Genomic DNA, 22,702 nt, shown 5'->3' with positions numbered 1-22,702 from the left:
CTTGGGGCCTGAGCAGCCTGTGCTACCTGGGGCTGGAAGGACGGAGGCCAGGCTTTGGCAGTGCTGTGGGACAGCAGGCAGGGTGAGGGAGGGGACACGGTGGCCTGTTGCAGTGCCACCCCGACACCATGCTCTCCTTTCCTCCTCCAGCAGCAGAAGCAGTGGTGCTGGGATGCCAGGGCTTGACTGGGCTGGACAGTGAAGGCAGGGTCTTCCCCACAGCAACAGGGGCCTCACTGCTCTAACTCTGCTTCTCCTTGGGCAGCTTCAGCCTGGCAAAGCCCAGCAGCTTCCCCTGGCCTCAGTTCTGGCTGTGTGTTGGACACAACTGGCTGAGAGGTGCCACAGTCACCTCAGCTCACCTCCACCTTGGACTCCCTGCCCTGCAGCTCCTTCTGGGCTTGAGTTGGGCTCTGGGGAAAAGAGGTGCCTGTGGGTTCCTGCAGTGAGGAAGGGACAGTGCAGCCTCTGCCTGGCCTGGCGGTGGCCCCGGTGCCCTGTGACAGGCTGTGCCCTGTGACAGGCTGTGCCCTGTGACAGGGTGTGCGCTGTGACGGGGCCGGGCCGTGCCAGCTCCCCGGGGGCTGTGGGCGGGGGGTGGCAGCTCTGCGCCCACGTGCTGCACAACAGGAAGGAAGAGGGAGGGAAGCAGAAGTGCTGTGCTGCAGCGCGGGGGCGATTTTGGGGGAGATTTTGGGCTGAACCCTCATATCCTCTGTGTGGGGTCAGTGCACAGCCTGGGAGCTGATGGGGCTCGGCCATACCCTGCGGTGAGTGCCCATCCCTGCCAGGCCTGCAGCTCACCCTCCCCTCACCACCCCCAGTGTGTCCAGATCCCAAATCCAGCAGCAGGTGAGCAGACGGAGCACCTGGGTCCCTGTCCTCTGTCTTGGAGCCCCCTGCTTGGGGTGAGTGTCACCCAGCTTCTCTGGGCAGCTCAGTCCTGGGGACAAGGGTCCTTCTGGGGTGGGTTCTTGGGAAGGGACCTGAGGGGAGGAGGAGGGAACTGCCCCATCCAGATGGTTTGTGTCACACAAACCTTTCCCAGGATTCAGGGCAAGCTGAGCTGGGTCACAGTCCTAAGACCCCCATGTACCCTATGCTGACTCCTCTGTAAGCCACTCATGGTGGCTTCAGAGCCACCATGCAGAGGCCTGGTGACAGCAAGGGGGGGCTGCTGCTGCCCCACTGGGATCTCTGCCAGTAGAAAAGAGGTACTGGGGCCCCATTCTCTGTGTCACCTGAAAGGACAGGGAAGGTGACGGGAGCTATCCCTCCTTCTAGTTCTGTAGACCCCATTCCATGAAGGTCCCTTTCCTGGGGCCCGGCTAAAGTGCCCTGGCTCCTTGCCCAAGGCTGGGGGGTGAGTGGAGTCCCCTGTGCCACCCAGCTGGCACAGTGGCAATGTGTGTCACTCCTGGCTGGCTGCCGGTGGCCAGATCCAGCCAGGTCCCGGGACCTCCTCAGGCTCCTGGCACCAGGGATCTCATTGCTCTCCCCTCTTAGTCACCCTGTGCCCAGAGGGCCTGGCACCCCGTCAGTCACCCACTGACAGCTGGTCCCCTCGGGTCCCCAGGAGCGATGGGGGACTGGAGCATGCCCATCGGCTCGCTGGGCGAGGACGTGGTGGCCCGGCTGTGTGAGCTGCTGGATAACGCAGGCCGGGGCTGGCGCAAGCTGGCCGAGCTGGCCGGGGCCGAGAAACGCTTCAGGTGCAGGTAGGGCTGGGGGAGCGCCGCCGGGGGCTGTCCCTGACCGGGTTACCGTGGGCACAGCTCTGCCGGGGGCTGAGCGAGGGCGCACGGATCAGCTCCCCCCGGGCTGGGCTCCATCCGCCCCGAGGGAGGGGGCTGAGGCTGGGGCTGGGGCCAGGGCCGGGGCCGGGGCTGGAGCCGGGGCAGGGGCTGGGGCTGGGGCTGGGGTTGGGGCTGGGGCGGGGGCCGGGGCTGGGGTTGGGGCTGGGGCTGGGGCCGGGGCTGGGCTGGGGCCGGGGCTGGAGCCGGGGCAGGGGCTGGGGCCGGGGCAGGGGCCGGGGCTGGAGCTGGGGTTGGGGCTGGGGCTGGGGCCGGGGCTGGGCTGGGGCCGGGGCTGCGGATGGGACCGGGGCTGGGGCTGGAGCTGGGACCGGGGCCGGGGCCGGGGCTCTGACGGCTGCGGGCGCTTGCAGCGCGGAGGAGCTGGAGATGTGCTCGCTGAAGGTGCTGGAGCCCCGCGGCAGCCCCACACAGTGCCTGCTGCAGCTCCTGGCCGAGCGCGACTGCACCCTCCGCTACCTGCTGGGCTGCCTGGAGCGCATGGGGCACGAACAGGCCTGCCGGGTGCTCAGCTCCGCCGGTAGGGACGGACAGAGGGACCGAGGGATGCAGGGGAGCACCGGGAGCAGAGGCTCAGCAAGAAGAAATGGGCATGGGGGTGAAGAACAGCAATTCCTGTTGGGGGTCATGCTCTGGTTGCGAGGTGCTGGGCAGGCAGGGTGGGGTGGGATAGATGCAACAGGATGAGATAGGATGGGATGTGGTCTGATTGGATGGGACAGGACAGATTTGGACAGCATGGGATAGGATGGGATGGGATAGGATAGAGCAGAGTAGGATGGGATAGGCTGAAACAAATGAGATGCGTAGATGGGATAGCACTGAATATGCCAATGGGACAAGGTGGGATGAGATGGTTGGGACAGGACAGAGGTGTGGGATGTGATAGGATGGGCTGGGCTGGGAGAGGAGAATCTGTGGTGGGTGGGGGTGGGGCAAGATAGGATGGCACTGGATGGTATGGGGTGGTGCAGAACAGGGGACTCAACCAGCCCCGGCTGGTCTCTCCTCTCCCACAGTCCAGGATGGCATTCGCATCACGGTGCAGCCAGAGTCGCAGGTGGTGGCGGAGGGGACACAGGTGTCCCTGACCTGCTGTGCAACTGGCCCGCCAGGGCTCATGTACCAGTGGTTCTGTGGGAGGCAGGAGGTGAGGTCCCACTGTGCCACATTGATCAGGGCCCCACACCCTGGTTGTGGTGAGGGAGCACATTACTCCTTGGCCTCCTCCTGTCTTGTAGGTGCCTGGAGCCACATCCTCAGAGCTGGTGATTGACACAGCCACTCCTGCGGGCCAGTGGTACATCTGCCGGGTGAACTGTGGGGCCACATTCACCTTCTCCAGGTGGGCTCATGTGCAGGTGGAGAAGAGCAGCAGCCCCAGCTCAGGTGGGTCTTGAGATCTCTGTCCCTGGGCTGGCAGCTATGGGGCACCACTTGCCTGATTGGGACATCTTGTGCAGGGCACCTCTTGCCCCGTCAGGACAGGAATGGATCCTGAGTGGTATCATTTGCCATGTAAGGCCCTGACTCAGCTGTGAAGGTCTCTGGGCTTGCTGGGGTGATGGTACCCACAGAGGAGTCACATGCCCTCCTCATGCCTGCTGCCTCATGCCATCCATGGGTGCCAGGGCCTGTGGCTGCAGAACCTGGGGCCTGGAGCAGTGCTGCAGAATGCTTCCATGGCTGGGTGCCTGATTTCCCACCCTTCCCTTGCCCAGGCAGTGGCTACTGCCCGAGCATGGCAGGGCTGCAGATCCTGCGGCAGCCGCGGCCGTGCCGCCTGGCCGAGGGGGACACGCTGGTCCTGGAGTGCAGAGCCATTGGCAACCCCCCGCCCCAGTACCAGTGGTTCAGGAACCGGCGCCCCGTGGAAGGGGCACAGGCACCCCAGTTCCAGGTATGGAGGGACCTCTGGCATGGCACAGCATGGTACAGCATGGCACAGCCTGCCATGGTGCAGCGTGGTCTGGCACACTGCCCCAGCCTCCTGCTCTGCCCTGCTGGCAGGTGAAGCTGGTGACAACGGCCGAGCGGGGCAGCTACTCCTGCCATGTGTTCAACCTCTTCCACGAGGTGTGGAGCCAGGAGGTGGATGTGGAGATTGGTGAGGGCCCCAGACAAACCTCTGTGACCCCTCCACCTGCTCTGTTCCCAGCAAAGCCCTCATGGCTGCACAGTTTTTGGGGGGACTGCAGCCCATGCTGGGAGGTGATGTCATATTTAGGGTCCCTGACCATCCTCTCTGCCACAGGCCCACGGCTCTTCACCTCTGGAGGCTCCTGGCAGGAGGGGGATGGAGGTAGGTGGGAGCAGAGCGGACAGGTCTGTGCTGCTCTGCCCGCCGTGCTCCCCTGGCACTGAAGGACCATGGCACAGCATTTCTCTCTTCCCAGGCTCCCTAGAGCATGGCAGCCCTGGACAGCTGTATGGTAAGAGCCTGCCCAGGAGGGGCTGGTGGCCCTGGGGGGCTCTGACTGTAGCCAGTGTCACCACTGTCACCCCATAAGGCTTTACTAGACCAGGAATGCTTTGGATGCAGCATACTGGAAGAGTGAAACAGCAGCCCATCCCCAACCTGAATTAGGAGAGCAGATCAGCACCTTAACCGTCAACCCAAATCCCCAACCCTAGCCCTTACCCATAATCTGAGGGTTCAGGGATCAGTGAGCCAGGGATGCCATAGGGTACCTTGGTACCCAGGGACCGTGATGCTGGCCAGAGCTGGGTGTCACCTCTGTGGGCTGTGGGCAGCATGTAGAGCAGGTGTGTCCCACTCTGTAAGAATACCTCCCTCTCCCGTCCTTGCAGCCACAGACAAAGTGGCGCTGCTGATTGGCAACATGCACTACCTGCACCACAAGCAGCTGCAGGCGCCCATCGTGGATGTTCATGCCCTCGGTGCCCTCCTCTGCCAGCTCGACTTCAAGGTGGTGTCACTGCTGGACCTGCGCAAGGCTGAGATGCAGATGGCCGTCGATGAGTTCCTCCTCCTCCTTGACAAAGGCGTCTATGGTGGGACAGCACCCACCAGGGTGGCTCCAGCCCAGGGGAAGCTGGGGGGGATTTATGCTGGTGGAGTCTTGGGGTGCAGTCAGGCAAGAAGCAGGTGCTGGCAGGTCAGGGGATGTCACCATGTCACCTGCCCTCTGTTTCCCCAGTAGGTTTGCTCTACTACGCCGGGCACGGCTATGAAAATTTTGGCAACAGCTTCATGGTGCCCATCGACGCGCCCAGCGCCTACACGTCAGAGCACTGCCTGTGCGTGCAGCGGGTGCTGCAGGAGATGCAGCAGCGCCGCACCGGCCTCAACATCTTCCTGCTTGACATGTGTCGCAAGAGGTGACCCGGCCCTGCCACCACCTGGGGACAAGCTGCCGCTCAGGGAGAGCCAGCACAGGGACCTGTTGGTGGTGGCTCCTGGGAGTGGGTAGCGGGGAACCCCCAGGGTCCCATCTAAACCCATTGTCTTTGTCTAAATGCCCCAAGACTTCACTGCCCCTGTGAGCTAGCAAATGCTGTAGTGAGTGGGCAGAGGGGCACAGAGCAGCCCTCAAGGTCTGGTGTGCTTTGGGGTGGGTTTTGGGAGGGGGACTGGTTCTCACTCTGTCGAGCTTCTCTTCTCTTGCAGGAACCTCAATGATGACATCATCCCGCAGGTTGGGGTGCTGGAGGTCACAGCCAACATCGTCTTTGGCTATGCCACGTGGGTCCCTTCCCACCATCCCCTGGCACAGGCAGAGTGGGGCTGAGTCTCCCTGCCCAGCTCAGGGGCTCAGACCCCCACAGCTGCATCCCTCCACCCTTGATGCTGGAGGGGTTGGGCAAGCAGAAGCCACCAGTCCCTCACAGGGCAGGGAGGTGCCCATGGCACTGCTTGGCTTTGGGCAGCACCTGCAGGCATGAAGCTCCAAGACTCCTCCAGAGCACAGGGGTTTGGGCTGGTGATGCTTTAAGCATCCAGGATCTGGCCATTCTCTTGCCTGTCCCCAGCACAGTGGCCAGATGGTGTGATAGGAGAAGGAAGAGTGCTGGGCACCCAGCTCTGGCTTCCTTAGGGCTGTCATCCTGTTGGGGGCCAATTCCCAGGGAGTGCCAGACCCCATGACAGATCCAGCCACTGCCCTGTCCCCACAGGTGTGCAGATGCCGAAGCCTATGAGCTGAGCCAGGGTGAGCTCTCCAACGGCATCTTCGTCACCTTCCTCAAGCGCTGGCTGCTGGAGGATGAGAAGATCACGGTGCTGCTGGACAAGGTGGCCGAGGGTGAGTGAGGAGCAGTGGGGAACAATGACCCCCTGGTGGCCCCTGCCAACCCCCTGTGCCCCTGCAGACATGGGCACTCTGGAGATCACGCGGGGCCGGCAGGCACTGGAGCTCCGCAGCAACCTCTCAGAGAGACGGGCTCTGACAGACCCCATCCGCCCCCCGGGCCAGGACGAGTCCTCTGCCAGGAACCTGCAGTGGGCCAAGGCTCACGGTGAGTCATGGCCAGCCTGTCCCAAGCTGGCATCTTGAGGGGGGACAGCCCCGGGAGGAGAGAGAGGCTGTGAACAACATCTGCTTGGTTCCTCCCACCTGGAGGAGAAACTGCCGGCACAGAGCCACCAGCCTGGAGACAGCAACAACATGTTGGCAGCCCTGCTCTGGGGTGACCCAGTGGCCGCCTCACCTGTGGGTACAGCTCAAGTCCTGAGCCCCTGCAGGTCCCAGCCCTGTGCTCCCTGTCCCCTCCCCAGTGCTGCCGGAGAGCCGGCACCTCTGCTTTGACTGCGGTGTCACCGTCCAGCTGGGCTTCGCTGCCGAGTTCTCCAACATTATGATCATCTACACGCGTGTGGTGGCTGCCCCCAAGGACATCACCAAGTGTGAGGCCCGGCTCACTGATATTCCTGAGGTGGGAGCAGCTGCCAAAGCCCCCACCAGGGCAACGCTGGGGAATGGGGGGGAAGCTGTAGTGGTCTTCACGTGGATGCTGTCATGGCAGGAGCTGGATGTGGACCTCAAGTGCACCAACAAGGAGAGCCCAGAGGAGCTGGGCAGCCCGCTGGCACCTGTCTGGAGCCTCGGCTGCCCCTCCTGCTGCCTCTACAGCCGGATCTGTGGCTTGCAGAAGCTGCAGGTAAGAGCCATGGCAAGCGGTGTCGGGGCACGGCGTGACCATGGCCGTGCCAGGGCAGGAGCCCACGGTGCTGGTGTCCCTGCAGCAGGAGCTGGCCTTCACCGTGTGCCTGCAGTACCGCTACCAGGGCATGGATGACTTTGTGGAGGAGCGGCAGCGGGTGAACGTGGGGCGGCCGCTCATCGCCAAGCTCAACCTGCAGTGGGCAGCCCCCCCTTCCCCAGCCCACAGCCCCCTGTGCCCCTCTGCCCCCGGGAGCTGGGGGGTAGGGGAGAGCTCATGGGTCAACACCCCTGAGGAGAACCTGAGCCCCGAGGGCCCCAGCTCCCACACCCTGTAGAGGGACAGTGAGGCCCCACCCCATCACCGCAGCCCCCTGGCACCGTGCCTGTCCTGCTGGGGGGCCAGGGCATGGACATGGTGCTCAGAGGCTGGCCTCCACCCTGGCCTGTGCCAAGGGGTGCAGGTCTCACAGCACAGCACAGCACGACTGGGACTGTGGGCCCAAGCTGCACGTCCCTGGCATGGCAGTGCCACCCCCCATCCCTGGGCAGTGCCACCCCCCATCCCTGGGCAGTGCCACCCCCTGTTCCTGGGCAGTGCCAGTTCCACATCCCTGGGCAGTGCCAGCCCCACATGCCAGGCCACCACCAGGCAGTGCAGGGGCACAGTGCCAGAGACCACGGCTCAGCAGGCTCGAGGCGTCGTGCCGGGGCAGGGCTAGGTTCGTTCAGGCCTGGGAGAAATAGAGAGAAATAAGCAGCTTAGGGGGCAAATCCCGCGGGAGGAGATTACAGGGGTGGGAGCGGGAGGGCTCCTGCTCGGCCACGAGGGGGTGGGAGCACCCCCTGGTACCCCCAGCACTGCCAGCAGCACCCACTCCTCACTGTACAGGAACCGGCCCCATCTGGGCAGTGAGCGATTTCAGGACAGGATTGGGATCTAAGGGGAAAAAATCCCTTTTTGCTTGAATTTTTCCCACACAAACTCCCACATGCTGGGACAGGCTCCAGTGGATATCCATCGGGGAAAGCACCAATAAAGTGGCCCGGCCAGGTGGCTCAGTGCTTCTTCGTCCTCCCTGCGTTTAAATGGCATTTTTGGGGTCAGAAATCTTGCCCCTTCCTGCAGGAGATGCAGCGCAGCACCGGCCGCACCCACGGAGGGAAGGCGGGTACCAAGTGCAGGTACCCCGACATCCCCCGTGCCACCCCAAGGAAAACAGCTCATTTCCATCACCCACACAGCCCCCAGCCCCAAGGATGGGGAGGCGCATCCATCCATCCTCCCGCCGGGGCCCCTCCGCGCTGCCGGGCCGCGGTGGCGGGGCCGGCCCGGAGCACCCTCGCCCCAATTAAGGCTCCGATCAAACGAGCCGGGGGTGCGGCGCTGCCGCTCCCAGCGCCAGCCGGCCTTTGTTGGCGCTCGGGAGGCCGAGGGGTGCCCCGGGCTGGCGCCAGCCTCGGCAATTATGTCATGTGAAAAGCGCAGCCCCCATTGAGCGCGTCCCGTCCCCCGGATCAAACCCCATTACTTCCGCAGCCGTTGCTTCATTATCTGCCGGCCGGAGCTCGCCTCGGCCGGGGCGCTTCGCCCCATTAGCTGGGCCGGGGAGCCGGGGAGCATCGATTATGCGTTTAATGGGTTGTTAAAGGTTTAATTGTCGCTAACGAAACAGACGAGCAGCAGCAGCCGGGGGACGGGGCACAAGGAGCAGGGTCTCGCCGGGGTCAGTGCCTCTCCCGGCCCGCTGGCATCCCGGGCAGACCCGCCCGACCCCGGGGCTCTGCAGACGTCAGAGTCCGACCCGGGGGGTTTGGATCGGGGTGAGACCCCGGGCTGGGGGCACTGAGCGGGGTCTGGGCCGGGGGACGCGGTGGGGACGTGGGGGGACGCAGCTGGAGACTCTGTTCAGGTCCGGAGTGGGAAGATTTTCTGGAGAAAACCTTTGGTGGGGGGTGGGCTGTCCCTCGTTTGGCTCTTCCAGGGACTGGGACACCCCAGGAACCCTGGACACTTCAGGGCATCCCAGGGACCCGGGGCACCCACTCACCCAGGGATAAGCCCCCCTGTCGTGCTGTCCCAGCTGTGCTTAACACCTCAAAGCCCCTGTGGGCTCAGCCATGTGCTGGGGCCATGCTGGCCCTTGCCATCCGTGAGGGTGCTGGGGCCTCTGGCTGTGCCCCGAGCTCCAGTGGGTGGGCAGATGGGACAGAGCTGCAGAGCCACTCTGGGGACCCCTGAGGACACGGCACCTTGTCTCACCCCCCAGCTCCCACCTGGCAAGGAACACTGGCAAGGGATAAGCCAGGTGTGGTGTGCCCCAAGAACCCTGTTGTGGTGAGCCCAGGGCTCACAGCCGACCCCCTCCTCTCACCAGGGCGCTCGGGGGTCCCACGGCCGCCCATCCTCCCCCCAACACAATTCCAGCAGCCCTCTGGCACCTCTGGGAGTGTTGGGGCAGGGGTCAGTGGGCACAGCCCCCAAGGGACAGTCGAGCAGGGGACCTGTGACAAGCTGTTGAGGCTACGGAGCAGCACAAGCCAATCCCAGGTCACCTGTGCCTGGACCTGGCCCAGCCCTGTGTGCAGCATCCCGAGGGAGCAGGGCAGGAGGGTGCACAGGGATGGTGCCCCCACAGAAAGCTCCGTTCTGGCAGAAGCTCGGCAGCCACGCCGTGCTAAGGAGGGCACAGCCCGACCGCGGCCCCGCAGCGCCCGACTCCAGCCAGCAGCAGCCGTCCAGCTCATCTCTTTACTCACAATACACCCGTGCTCTCGGCGCATCCGGCACGAGCACAGCGTGCCCCAACGCAGCTAAAACATCCCCCCAAGTACTCCCTACAAAACTAGAGCTTTCTGTTCACTTTTGTTTAAATCTGCAGCATTAAAAAAAAAATTAATAATAATGGAAAGGGTAGGGGGTGTGGAGAAAGGAGGTGTCCAGCTGGGGTGTGGTGGGTGGCCCGCTGGCACCGTGGGATGCCTAAGCCTCAGCCAGGTCCTCAGTTGATCTTGATGCCTCAGAGAGGCAAAGGAGCTCTCCTGGAGTGCTTCCCCGCAGCCATGGGGCCCTGCCAGCACCCCGACTCGCTTCCCTGACACCGCTGGTGCTGGGTCAGTGTGGGGAGGAGGCAGCCTGGCATCCCTGCCCGGTGCCAGCTTGGTCCTGCTGAGCACCCGCTGTCCTCCCTCGCCTGCCAGCGCCGGGGGCGTGAGCGGCGGCCGGGGAGCTCGGAGGGGAGCGTTCATCAAATGGGCTGCCAGGTCTTGTCAATGGTCTGAATGTGCTCCTTGGCTTTCATGCGGAGCGAGGCAATGCTGGAGCTCCTCTGGTCCACCTCCTCCAGCGGGTACTTGTCCACAAAGGGGGTGCTGCACTGGTAGGGCGCGGGGGCCATGGGCTGCATGCCCTGCGCCATCGGCGGGGGGGTGTTGAGGAAGGAGTGCCCAGCATAGGGGGGCTGCAGGGCCTGGGGGGCTCCCATGAAGCCAGGGATGCTGTGAACTGTGGTGGCACTGGAGATGGGGGACGTCAGCCATGGGTCGAGTGGCAGGGAGTTGCTCATGGGCCCCACGTTGGGGGTCATGGGGGGCCGGTTGAAGGAGAGCACGGGGGTGTCGTGGAGCTTCATGGAACTGGCCTCCATCTTCTCCTGCCTCCTCCACTTGGCTCGTCGGTTCTGGAACCAGACCTGTGAGGTGAGAGCCAAGGTGAGCTCACTGTGCCCAGTCGGGCCCTTGCGGTGTGCCCCACACGCTGTGTCCCATGCAGGATGCCCCATGCCTCTGCCCCGTGCCTCTGCCCCAGGCAGGGTGTCCCATTGTGCAGTGTCCCGTGTGGGGTGTCCCACGGGGAGTGCTCGAGGTGGGGGTGTCCCGTTTGAGGTACCCCATCCCACAAGGGCTGTCCTACAGGGCTCCAGCAACCCCAGCACCTCTGCCAGACCTCTCCCACAAGCCCCAGAGACCAAGGACATCTCCAAGGTGTGGAAGGGAGAGGTGTAAGCACACAGCCCCTTTTGCTCCGAGGGAACTTGCACCCTGGCCCTGCAGACTCCCAGCAGTCCATGGGACAATGTTATCTGACCTTCCCAGCCCCTTGGTCACAGCTTTCATAAGTTAAACAGCCACAGTTGTGCCAAAACCCAGCAGGAACGACAGGGACTGGTGACCCAAATCCAGTGGAGACGTCTGGCCCCGTGGGAACTGCTCATTAAAGTGTGGTCCCCATGTCCCCAGAGCAGCACAGGGCACAGGGATCTGCTGCAGGAGGCAAAGGGGAGGAAAGATGAATGGCTGGGTGGGAAAGGGGAGGGTTCCACAGGCTGCTCACGGCTGTTGTGGACACTGGGCTGCACTGGTGCAAACTGCGTGTCCAGAGAAGGGAACGGAGCTGGAGAAAGGGCTTGAGCACAAGTCAGATGAGGAGGAGCTGAGGAAGCTGGGAGAGCTCAGCCTGGAGAAAAGGAGGCTCAGGAGGGACCTTCTGGCTCTGCACAGCTCCCTGAGTGGAGGGGGCAGCCGGGGGGGTCAGGGTCTGCTCCCAGGGAGCAAGGGGCGCACAGGAGGAAACAGCCTCAAGCTGCCCTAGGGGAGGGTTAGGTTGGAGATTAGTGGAAACTTCTTCCCTAGGGCACTGGTGGAGTCCTCATTCCTGGAGGGACTTCAAAGACGTGTGGATGTGGCACTTGGGGACATGGATTGGTGGTGGCCTTGGCAGTGCTGGGGGAGCAGTTGGACTCAATGGACTCAGAGCACTTTTCCAACCTGAACGATTCTGTGATCCTATGAAACCGGTTGTTGCTCAGAGAGCTCAGCAGAGGTGTCTTTATGGTTTGGACCCCCACAAAAAAGCTGCATTGTCTTCACTGGGGCTGAGGCCTGGGGAATTCAGTTCATTTGTTTGGGGGCTACTGCTTTCATTCACAGTGGTTTCATTCAGCTCCCTGACCCTTTCTCCCTCCCTGATCTCACCCTGTCAGTCCAGGAAAGGTGGCGAGAAGACTGTTGGGACCCCAGGCTCTTCCCAAGCTCTGCTGTTCCCCCATGAGCCTTTTGCTGAAGCCTAAGGAACAAAACCTCCCCAGCCCCACTGCCCCACCAATCTGCCCTGCTCCAACAAGCTTAAAACCCTCAAATCCATGAGGATCTTGTGCATTCCCAGCTCAAAAACCTGGAAGGAGCCACGATCAGCCAAGGTGGGCTTTTTGGCCACTTTCCCATGTGAGCAGCAGGAGGGATGGGAGCACCCAGCACCAGAAGGGGAAAAAATTTCTGAAAACCATCTCTGTGTCCTGTTGGAGCCTCTGGCCCATGGGCCCAACTGAGACCTTGTAAGTCAAACTGGGACCCCATGGAGGAATAAGGCTCAGCCATTAAACCCTTTCCCTGTCTTTGTCAGGAGCAGCTTTCTCTGCAGAGATGCCGCTCCCATCTCGAGCTGTGGGGAAACTGAGGCACAGAGGGAGGCATTGGCGCTAGAGCTGAGAGCTGAGAGCAGCTCTCCAGCACCTTGGGGTCCCTGTGCACTGCTCAGGGACAGATCCAGGGTGCGGGGGTGTTGCCCTCCCTACCTGCACGCGGACCTCCGGCAGGTTGACCTTCATGGCCAGCTCCTCGCGGCTGTACACGTCGGGGTAGTGGGACTTCTCGAAGGCGCGCTCCAGCTCGTGCAGCTGGTACGTGGTGAAGGTGGTGCGGTTCCGCCGGTGCTTCTTCTTGGGCTGCTCCTCCTCGGCGGCGGCCGGCGGGGAGCTCTCGCCGTCCCCCGGCTTCCGCAGCTCCCCCAGGTCCCCCTCGCACTTATTCAGGAACATGGTGGCACCTGCGGGGCACCGCAGAGTCAGAGGGGCCTGGGGGCTTTGGGCCCCGCACGTGTCCCAGCCCAGGGATGGACGGACAAGGAAAAGGAGGGATGGGAAGGTAGGGTGGCCCTAGGAACAGGTTATGCAAAGGCATAATCCTCTCTGCCACAGCAGAGGATCCCAGGGCTGTGGTGTCCTGGGGGCTGATCCACAGTCCCAGGGACTGACCCAGGGTCCTGGGGACTGACCCAGAATCCAAGGGATGCCTCGCACTTGGCTCTGCTGTCAGATGCCACCGGGCCAATGAACCCACTGGTGCTAAAAGTCAGATTTCCTCTGAAATGGAGGATTTATGGAAGTGCCATCACTGAGGGCCAACCTGATCTCTCTCTGCCCTGGCCTGGAGGGGACCAAGCCTGGGTTAATTCCCTCCTTCCTCCCCAGCTCCTCTTGTCCAGCCTCTTCATGGAAAAGGCTGGCCCTGGAACGCTGCGGGACCCAGTGTCAGTCCCCAGGCTGGGCGGGAGTGACCCGGTGCTGTCCCCCAGCTAATAACCGTTTGGGTGACGCTTATAAGCATTTTCAACCCTCGCAACGTTTCATCTTTAAGCTTTTTATCCGGCATCTGAAATCTTCCTGCAGTATTTGCAGGGGATTAAGGGTCTCTTTCCACCGTGAGGATGTCAGCAGACATGGAAATGGGGCAGAAAACTGTAATCCTGGGGCAAGGGGAAGGCACTGCATTGCCCAGACCTGTCAGCAAAGGCTCACTTAATGCCTCACAAGGGGGAGTGGGGAGGGAAAAGGAGAGTGAGTTCATGCTGGGAGGGGGCAATGAAGGTCCTAGAGGGCGGCGAGCAGGGGCTGGGTGTCGGATGTTGCCCAGGCTGCACACACAGGGTGTCTGTGTGGGGTGCTGTGTGTGCAGTGGGGGTGTGCGCTGTGTGCCTGCAGCGGCTGTGCCTGTACCTGGGCACAGGTACACACACCCTGGGCAGGCCCAGGGGTGCTCAGGGAGGCTCCCAGTGAGGCACAGGTGTGTGGGGGGAAGGGCTGGGCTGGGCATGCGATGGAAGGTGTGCAGCAGTGCAGAGCATGGATGTGCACGTGTGGGGATGGGGGTGGGTGAGGATGGGGGTGTGCAGGGATGGGGCTGTGCAGGGATAGGGATGTGTGGGGACGGGGGTGTGCGGGGATGGAGCTGTGCAGGGTGGTTTGCACCACACGGGAGCAGTGCCAGGGTGCAGTGTCTCTGTGCCATGCATGCAGCACGTGCTGTGCAGTGTCTGCACTGCTGCACACAGGGCACAGTGTGCGTGCACAGTGCTCATGCAGGGTGTGCACAGCACCGTGGGTGTGCAGGAGCACAGTGTGTGTGGGGCATGCACAGCCTGTGGGCACAGGAGCTGTGGGCACCCAGTGTACAGTGTGTGCAGCGTGTGCAGCATGAGCAGTGTGTGTGTGCAGGGTGTGCAGTGTGTGCAGTGTCTACAGTGTGTGCAGGGTGTACAGTGTGTGCAGGGTGTGCAGTGTGTGCAGGGTGTGCAGGTGTGCAGGGTGTACAGTGTGTACAGTGTGTGCAGGGTGTGTGTGTGCAGTGTCTACAGTGTGTGCAGGGTGTACAGTGTGTGCAGGGTGTACAGTGTGTGCAGGGTGTGCAGTGTGTGCAGGGTGTGCAGGGTGTGTGTGTGCAGTGTCTACAGTGTGTGCAGGGTGTGCAGTGTCTGCAGGGTGTGCAGGTGTGCAGGGTGTACAGTGTGTGCAGTGTGTGCAGTGTGTACAGTGTGTGCAGGGTGTGCAGTGTGTGCAGGGTGTGTGTGTGCAGTGTCTACAGTGTGTACAGTGTGTGCAGTGTGTGCAGGGTATGCAGGTGTGCAGGGTGTACAGTGTGTGCAGGGTGTGTGTGTGCAGTGTCTACAGTGTGTGCAGGGTGTGCAGTGTCTGCAGCGTGTGTTGAACACCCAGTGGGTGCTGTACACATGCAGTGCTGTGTATGCAGGGAGTGCAGCACAGGGTGTGTGTGCCTTTGGGAGTGCAGCACAGGGTGTGTGTGCCTTTGGGAGCTGGAGGCCCCCCTGATACCCCACAGCCCCTGGCAGGGTGTCTGTAGCCCCAGGGGCTCTGGGTCCAGCCCGGCAGTCTCAGGGGGCCTCAGGGGAGCCACAAGTGAGGGCAGGGGTGTTGGGTGCTGCACCCTGGGGTGCCCCAAGGCAGCAGTGGGGGGAGGGGTGGCTGAGCATCACAGCATGTTCTGGGGTTGGGGACACAGGGAAGGGATGGGGTCCCCCACTGACATCCTGCTCTCGCTTACCTGCTTCTCATTTGCGCAGCTCCGCACCTGCAAGGAGAGGAGAGAGGGGGCTGAGCACCTAGAGCACCCTCCTGGGTCACAGACCCCCCCAAAGGTACCCAGCACCCCATCAGGATCCCCATCTGCCCTGCCCAGCCATGTTCCACGGTCCCATGGAGCAATGGTGGGGAGGGAGCTGGAAGGAGCTGAGGCAATGGGAATGAGTGAGATGGGCACTGCGGGGATGAGGGAGAGAGGCTGGGGGGGCTGGGGATAAGATGGGGCAAGCTGGGAGAAGAAGAGGGGCAATGGTGGGGGACAGGGCTAAGGTGCAGAGACAGAGGCCCGTGGTTCACCCCCTGACCCCATCAGAAAGCAAAAACTTCCCAGGGAGCAGCAAACCCCGACCTGGGAGCACAGATGAGCAGCAGAACAGCAGAGCAACAGTGACCCAGCAGCAGGGAGGCACCCCCGGACCCTGCGGGATGGGGACCAGGGCAGGACCCCCCCAGTCTGCCTCAGCCTGGCTGGGAGGCACAGAATGACCAGGCTGGGGGGACATCAGCAGCAACCAACCACCCCATTTTCCCCATCCTCCAGGGACTGGCCTCAGGACTCCGAAGCCTTTGCCACCAGTGTTTTGGGAATCCTGCCTGGAAACAGGCCATGCTGAGCTGAGGCTGGGGGAACTGCTGAACTCTGGCTCCCAAAGGACATCTTCCTGCAGCCTCTGTCATGCTAGCAGCAATTTTTGGGTTTAAGCCCTTAAGCTACAAAACTGTGCTGAGAACCATAAGGACCCAATACCTCAGAAGAGTTCTTCCCCCCCTCTCCTCGATGCTCCAGCCCATGCTTTTCCTGTGGGGGCTGCTAGCTGGGGGGAGGGAATAGCTGCTGGTAAAGACACCCAAAAAAGCAACAGAAATGACATTGAGCCCTGGTCAAAGTGGGTAAAACTCCTCACTTCCTGAGCACTGCAAACATCAGTGAGGACAGGTGGCCTCCCCTGTCAGCAGGAGATGTGGAAGAGACAGTCCAGGGACAGCCCCACCTTCCACTGGGACCCCATTCTTTGCCTTTGGAAGCCCATCTGGGTGCCAGGATTTGGCTCCCTGGGCTCGAGCCACCAGGGATGGGTGGTCAGAGCCCGGGTGGCTCCTGGCCCTGGCTCTGTGTGACTCAGGGTGAGTGACACTGGCAGGCGCCCGCACCCGCTCTGAGTCCCCAGGGAATGGTGCCAGCCCCGTCCCCAACACCAACCCCAGGCACACCCTGGGGACACCCACTCCCTTTCTCAGCATCTTCCCTCAGCGCTTTGTCCCGAATTGGAAAAAAACAGCGTTACCTGCTGGGCCCAACTCGGCTTTTCCAGGAGTATTTAACTTTGCTGGTCCCTCCCGGGAACCAAACAAGCGGCTCAACCTCACCAATCTCGCAGCTTTGGCAGCCAAAGTTGCCTCTAGTCTTCTTATTTGTCACAGAACCGCCGTGCTAAGGCTCGGGAGAATCTTTATTTAGTGTTGCAGATGTCACCAAGGCACTGCAGATTGGAAATGAGTCCAAAGGATTAAGACGAGGTTATTAATTGGAGGCCTTCCCCTTTAAGAATGATTGACAGTTACTTTCTGGACAAGTAATTGCTCTAAATGTCCCCCCAGCACGGGTCCGGGGGGGCAGTGGCGGACAAAGCCCCGAACTGCCTTCCCCACTCGGATTGTCTCCCCACAAAGGCGTCCTGCTGGAGTTTGCCGTGTAATCCCCTCATTACGGGCGAGGAGAAAGAATTAGAAACAGGGGGAGCGGAGAAGAAAGGATGGAGGGGGAGGGGGCAGGATTTCCTTGGGCTGTGGAGCCTCTGCCCCAGGGATGGGGTCTGGGACAGATGCCCCAAGCCTCGGTGGGATGGGGATGCCGCAGTGATGGGTGTTGTCCCCCTGGACAGGGATGGCGAGCCTGGAGGTGGCCCCGTGACAGTGTGGGTGGCCCTGTGGCTCCCATGATGCTGCCTGCGGAGCCCTGCCCGTGTGGGGAGCAGAGATGGGGACAGGTGTGGGGACAGGGATGGGGACCAGGCATGGGGTCCAGCTTGAGGCCCCAGGGTGCAGACACGGCCTGGGACCCTGCTCTGGGCTCTGGCTGTGGGCCCAGGCTCAGGGACCAGCCATAGAGACCAGCCCCCCTGAACAGCCTTGGGGACCCGGTATGAAGACCAGGCAGGGAACACTCACAGGGACCAGAGCAGGGGACCAGGCAGGAGGGCCAAGTGTGGGGAGCAGCCATGGGGCAGTGCCCATGGGCCCAGGCCTGGGGATGACTCATGGACATGGGACTGAGCACTGGGGCCAGGCATGGGAACACCCTGTGGGCACCAGCTGTTGGATCCAGCCGAGGGGACAATCCCTGGGGGGTGCCCCATGGGCCTTGGCCTAAGGGGACGTGGGACAAAGGCAGCCAGGCTGAGGGGCAGGGCTACCATTCTCCTCTGCGCTCCCACTGCTGCCCCTGGGCCCCAAAGAATGATGGAAACATCATGGTGGAAGTCCTGGGCTCTGCTGGGGGATGTGCTTGGTGCTGCCCACAGCCCCCATCATGTGGGGTGGATTTTGCCCTTTTCTTTCTTTGCTCACTTTTACTTTCTCCCAAAACCATCTTCCTGCCACCTGCAGCCGCCGCCACCCCCGGGCCTGTCTCGGCTTCCTCCCACTCCCTTCCCCTCCTCGCCACGCTTCCCCTTTCGGATGGCAAATGTCACTGTGGGGGTTTTGGACCCTGTGCCAGGTGGCTGCTGGCCCCGGAGTGGGTCTGTGCCCTCCCCACCACAGCTGCTCTTGGCGAGACCCTGCAGCCCCTCTGTGTCCTGCTGTGGGCCCCGAGGCCATCCCGTTGTCCCCCACTGGGGTTGTGAGGCTTTACCTGCCCTGTCTCACACCTCTTTGGGGACAGTGTGATGTTGTGTTGGAGATGGCACGCCACTACCCTGGGGACAGTGTGCCACCACTGCAGGGACAGGCTGGCACTGCCCTGGGCACGGCAAGACCACACCCCAGGGATGGCACGACCTGCACAGGCAGGCCATAGAGCCCCCGGGATGAGGTGACACCCCCGTGCCAGGCAGCGCTGCAGGAGTGCAGGGGAGAGCAGGGAGCTGCTGGGGACATCCCCGGGCAGGGGCCATGTGTGGGGCAGGGGTGATGGGTGGGGCAGGGGTGATGGGTGGGGCAGGGGTGCAAACTGGACCCCACTCTCCCGATGCCCATGCTGGCCACTGTGATGAGTGCAGGAGCGTGTGCCCCGCACTGGTGGCCCCCGGCAGGTTTCCCGGGGTGCCCCCCTGGCCCGGGGGTGCGGGGAGGTGCCCAGGGTCCCGGTTCGGGGGCGGGGGCTGCCCAGCTGCCCGGCCCGGCGCTGTGTGTGCCCTGCCGGCCCCGCAGCCGCCACAAGGTGTTGCCTCGCCCGGGGGGAGGCAGCAGGCTGATTTGCCAAATGATTATAATTGCCTTTTAGGAGCAGATAGCAAATTGATTTGCTTCCTTGTCCAAGGCCCGTAATCGCTTCATCACTTTAAAATATTAATGCTATACTTCTTTGCTAGTTTCCCAATTACCCTAATTGAAGGCAAATTGGTTAAGAAGGTGCAATGCAGAGTATCAGGGGGTTTAGTTCACTCAAATGACAGTTTTAAACCTCCCTAATCCTATTAGCGCGCAAAGCTGCTAACGCTTAGAGACGCTGCGTCAGCTTACCGGGGCGGTGGGGCCGGAGGCGGGGGTCGGGCCCGGGGGCGGCCGGGGGCCACCGGCCTCACGTGACCAGCTCGGCCGGGGATTTATCACTTTTTTAGTTCATTAAGAGGCCTTTGGCAGGCGGGGAGGCAGCAGGGGTGACCCAAAAGGGTGCTGAGCGGGAGGCAGGTGGCAGCATGGGGAGGGCGGGGGGGAGGACGATTAGCCAAGGAGACCTGGCGGAGGGTCCTGACCCGAATCCCAGCTGGCGCTGGGAGTCCCCATGCAGCCCCACTGGGAACACTGGGAGAGGGCTGCCCGGCAGAGCAGGATGGGACCCTGATGTGGAACGGGGATGGAGGACTGAGGTGGTGGTGGCAGAGCTCGTTGTGGACCTCAGTGCCACCATCCCAGCAGCTGGCACTTGGTGGCGATGTGGGGTGGGATCAGCGTTGTGCTGGGTGCCACAGCTGCGAACGCCCCGTCAGGATCCTCTCGAGGGACTGGCATGGCACAGACGGTCCCATCCCACAGGTGGGGTTTGTGCCTGAAGGGAGAGATCTCCTGAGTTCTGAAGAAAAGCTGGTGAACGGGGATGAGGATGATGGCAGAGACAGCAGGGATGATGAAGTCAGCAGGGACAGTGGGGTCACCAAACACCCCGAGGCTCCCCGGTGTCAGGCCCAGCCTGTCTCACGCTCCCTGGGATGCTCCAGCAGCCCCTGGGCTGGTACCGGGAGGGGTTCCAGGGGAAATGGGCGCCTGGTGCATGCAGGGTGTGCTCCCTGCTCCGTGTGCTCCAGCTCCTGAGCCCCTGGCTCTGCTGGCAGCGCTCAGCTCGGGGACAGCTCCCGGCCCACCTGCGCTGGATCCGGCCGTGGGCAGCCCGGGCAGGGCCGTCCCCGCAGCCTTTCCGGAGCAGATGGCAGCGGCGTGGGGAGGATGGAGGCGGCTCAGCGCGTCCTTCCTTTCATGCACACACAGCGTGATTCCCGGCGGCTCCGGCTCCGGCGGGAGGTGCCGCTGGGGCCAGCGCTGGCCGAACATTTTACACGGGTTCAGCGAGCTTAGTCCTCGGGGACAGGCGACTCAGGAAGATTAGAGCTCGCTAAAATAGGCAGGTATTAGTGATCTCAGCAGCCCCCGGCCTTCCGGCGCGGCCGCATTTAAGCCTGCGCTGCTGTCGAGGGCCCAGGACAGAGTCCCCGGCCGGGCAGGAGGCAGCCGGGCACCCCGGCCCAGCCGAGGGGATGCCCCTGCTGCCCGCGCTGAGGATGCTCGAGCACGGGAGTAAATGCTCCACACCCGCTCCGGGGCTGTCCCCAAGGGGTGGCCAGGGGGATCACTGGGTCCCAGTGGGGGCTGCTGCAGAAGGGGGGCACGGACCCAGTGGCCAAGCATCCCGGGCTGGTTGGTGGCTCAGAGCACGCGGAGCAGCCCGGCTCCAGCGCTGTCATCGTGTCCCCTCACCCACCAGGACAGGGACTGTGTGGGTGCGGGATGTGGCAGGACAAGAACGGTGCCGGCAAATGCTGTATTTATTGAGCCAAATGGTGCACGGTGCTAGGGCTGCTCAGGGGGGTAACGGTGTCAGGGACCTGCCCCATGTGGGGGCTCACACCAGGAGCACCACGAGAGGGACCTGACCATACCCACGCATTCTGCACCCCTGCACACCCTGGGAAAGCAACTGCGAATGGTTTTGGGGAAGAAAACCCACGCCTAACGTGTATTGGGACCCGCACCCCAAGTCAAGGCACCCAGAGCTTCGGCATGCCGTGGCTCCCGGGGACAGGGGCTGCCGATGGCCCCTGCAGTGCTGCTACATCAGGGCGCACTTCTCCCTGACCTGATCCACGCCGCCCAGAGCGCGGTCCCGCAGCGCCGGCAGCTCCACCTGCCGCAGCTTCGCCAGGAAGGCGAAGGCCCCGGCGCTGCCATCCTCCTCCTCCTCCTCGCTGTGCACCATGGCTGCCAGGTCCGGCGGCAGCTCCACCGCCCCTCCGGCCACGTGCACCTGGGCGTCGTCCCGCTCGTCCTAAACGCGGGTGGGAGAGGCTGTCTGGTGGGGACAGACGCGGTGCCCACCACGGTGGAGCGGGGAAAGGGGGACAGAGGATGGCCAGTCCCAGGGGGCTGGGGACACGGCGCGATTCCAGGACTGTCCAGTGCCAGACTTGGACGCTGGATGGACAGTGGGCGGCAGATAGACGGAGACAGTGGCCTTCTGCTGCCCTCTTCAGGAATCCCTCCAGCCCAGGGGAGCACGGCAGCCGGGGGCCTGGGGCTGTTCCGGGCGATGTAGGGTCAAGAGGAAGCCCCCGGGCCCGCAGACAGGCTGGTTCTTACCTGGGCCAGGTGGTACTTGTCCCGCAGGTGCATCCGCACTGTGGCCCGTTCTGCCTTCCTCTGTGCAAACGCCTTGTCCCGCTCGATCCTGCAGCAGGTGCCACACCATCACCCCCTCCTCACTGAGCCCCCCAGGACCACTCCACCCCGATCACCCTGCTCCTCCTGCAGAGCAGGTCTGGGGCAGGAGGGAGAAGGTCTGAGACCCACAAGAGGGTTAAATGGGGATCTGGGAGCAGGAATCCCATCCTGTCCATGCAGCTCAGCACCCAGATTCAGAGGTGGTTGATGAAGGCACCCATTGCAGGGACTCGCTCCTCCTGCAGCCTCTCATCTCCCTGGTGCTGAGCTGCTGGCTTCCCACAGTGCCCAGTCCTAGGGACGTGGGACCTGAATCCAATCCCGTGCTGACCCCCATCCCTGGGCTCCAAGGGTGCTGGGCTGGAACCATCCCGGGGCTCTGACACCTGGGGGTTCCCCTTGTCACCTGTGGTGCACAAAGGTGCTGTCACAGCCCTGTGCCAGCACCTCCATGGACCCCCCATGCTGTGGGGGAGACACGCTGAAGGGCACCTGCTCTGCACTGTCTCTTACCCCAGCTGCCTCCGTGTCCCTGTCCTGTGCCACCCTGGGGAAAACCCACATAATCAGATCCTGATTTTGGAGTGTTGGAGGACCCTCAGTGACCCACTCAGCCCCAGCAAAGCCTTACTTCTCCTCCAGCAGCTGCCGCTGGTATTCCTCAAACTCCTCGCGGGCCATGCTGCTGGGCAGCGCAGCCGCCTTGTCATCCTTGGGGGCCCCCTTGGGGGACTCGTCCTTGCCCCCCTGGAAGCTCTTCAGGGTGGCCGTGAAGAAGGAGGCCATGGTGGGTGGTGGTGGCAGCTCCTGCCCCGAGGTGCCCACCGGGTCCCAGTGCCCGCAAGGTCAGTGGGCCCAGCCCCAGGGGCACCGCGGATCAGGGGCGGATTAAGGCATTAGGAGGGGAAGGCACAGCCAGGGTGGAAGGACCTTCCCTTTGCTGCACCCAAGGGTGCTTGCAGGGGACAGTGGCAGTGCCGGGGGACAGCAGGTGCTGCCTCATCAGAGTGATAGGGAGGTGAAAGGAGTCACTGAACTGCAGCACACACTGGGTCAGGCTGAAATACCCCCCATTACGTGGGTCCAAAATCGGGTCAGCACCCATGGGGCCGTGGCAAGCCCGGGGCAGAGCCCCATGCCGTGGGCACCCAGAACCATGCACTCAGGGGGATTGGGGGTGCAGGAAGTCAGCACAGAGGAGACACAAGAGGATTAGCCGAAAAAACCCAGTCGAGGGTCAGAGGACTGGCAGCAGATGAGGCGGTGGCGGGGCACACCCACCCGTGTGCCCCCGCTAATCCCTGCTCCACCGAGACCGAGATTGCTCGGCAGCCTGCGGGGCTGGGGGCTCCCCACGGCTGGGAATGTGCCCCGTGCCCGTAATCTATAGGAAAGCAATTCCCATACAGGGTCTGATTAAAGCATAATCCCCTGCTGCACAGAGCCCCGATGGGAGAGGGGCTGGATGACATGGGGGGTTCCAAGGGCCAGAGCTCCTGGCCCCCCCAAAGCCTTTCAC

The 22,702-nt window shown here is 62.9% G+C and overlaps 3 protein-coding genes across 3 annotated transcripts; 1 reads left to right on the top strand and 2 right to left on the bottom strand.

The window, feature by feature from the left end:
* The first annotated feature begins 753 nt into the window (after positions 1-753).
* Positions 754-8,002, top strand: LOC118696946 (mucosa-associated lymphoid tissue lymphoma translocation protein 1-like). The gene is made up of 17 exons (XM_054517351.1): positions 754-908; positions 1,577-1,718; positions 2,168-2,334; positions 2,834-2,964; positions 3,056-3,203; positions 3,536-3,714; positions 3,825-3,921; positions 4,069-4,116; positions 4,211-4,246; positions 4,626-4,829; positions 4,976-5,156; positions 5,446-5,520; positions 5,952-6,079; positions 6,147-6,293; positions 6,553-6,710; positions 6,801-6,935; positions 7,021-8,002. The coding sequence occupies exons 2-17, from the start codon at positions 1,582-1,584 to the stop codon at positions 7,273-7,275; spliced, it is 2,226 nt and encodes a 741-aa protein (XP_054373326.1). The 5' UTR covers positions 754-908; positions 1,577-1,581; the 3' UTR covers positions 7,276-8,002.
* Positions 8,003-10,117: 2,115 nt separating this feature from the next.
* RAX2 (retina and anterior neural fold homeobox 2) lies at positions 10,118-15,124 on the bottom strand. The gene is made up of 3 exons (XM_036399508.2): positions 15,053-15,124; positions 12,511-12,761; positions 10,118-10,629 (listed from the first exon to the last, which is right to left on the bottom strand). The coding sequence occupies exons 2-3, from the start codon at positions 12,751-12,753 to the stop codon at positions 10,186-10,188; spliced, it is 687 nt and encodes a 228-aa protein (XP_036255401.1). The 5' UTR covers positions 12,754-12,761; positions 15,053-15,124; the 3' UTR covers positions 10,118-10,185.
* A 5,149-nt stretch (positions 15,125-20,273) lies between these two features.
* Positions 20,274-22,685, bottom strand: LOC118697054 (complexin-3). Its single transcript, XM_036399509.1, has 3 exons — positions 21,815-22,685; positions 21,103-21,190; positions 20,274-20,791 (listed from the first exon to the last, which is right to left on the bottom strand). Exons 1-3 carry the CDS (start codon positions 21,967-21,969, stop codon positions 20,576-20,578), a joined length of 459 nt encoding a protein of 152 aa, XP_036255402.1. The 5' UTR covers positions 21,970-22,685; the 3' UTR covers positions 20,274-20,575.
* Positions 22,686-22,702: the final 17 nt, after the last annotated feature.

This window comes from Molothrus ater, chromosome 26 (genome assembly GCF_012460135.2).
Source record: "Molothrus ater isolate BHLD 08-10-18 breed brown headed cowbird chromosome 26, BPBGC_Mater_1.1, whole genome shotgun sequence".
NCBI classification, from domain to species: Eukaryota; Metazoa; Chordata; class Aves; order Passeriformes; family Icteridae; genus Molothrus; species Molothrus ater.
The sequence above is the reverse complement of the archived record's forward strand: the minus strand, read 5'-3'. Positions and strand labels throughout refer to the sequence as shown.

Excerpts from the sequence above, each read along its gene's own strand:
- RAX2 (XM_036399508.2), bottom strand. The coding sequence starts at position 12,753 with ATGTTCCTGAATAAGTGCGAGGGGGACCTGGGGGAGCTGCGGAAGCCG. Across the intron at positions 10,630-12,510 it reads TGCCGGAGGTCCGCGTGCAG|GTCTGGTTCCAGAACCGACG; the intron begins GTAGGGAGGGCA and ends CTCACCTCACAG.
- LOC118697054 (XM_036399509.1), bottom strand. The coding sequence starts at position 21,969 with ATGGCCTCCTTCTTCACGGCCACCCTGAAGAGCTTCCAGGGGGGCAAG. Across the intron at positions 21,191-21,814 it reads CGGCAGCTGCTGGAGGAGAA|GATCGAGCGGGACAAGGCGT; the intron begins GTAAGGCTTTGC and ends CACCTGCTGCAG. Across the intron at positions 20,792-21,102 it reads ACAAGTACCACCTGGCCCAG|GACGAGCGGGACGACGCCCA; the intron begins GTAAGAACCAGC and ends ACCCGCGTTTAG.
- LOC118696946 (XM_054517351.1), top strand. The coding sequence starts at position 1,582 with ATGGGGGACTGGAGCATGCCCATCGGCTCGCTGGGCGAGGACGTGGTG. Across the intron at positions 2,965-3,055 it reads GGTTCTGTGGGAGGCAGGAG|GTGCCTGGAGCCACATCCTC; the intron begins GTGAGGTCCCAC and ends CCTGTCTTGTAG. Across the intron at positions 3,922-4,068 it reads GGAGGTGGATGTGGAGATTG|GCCCACGGCTCTTCACCTCT; the intron begins GTGAGGGCCCCA and ends TCTCTGCCACAG.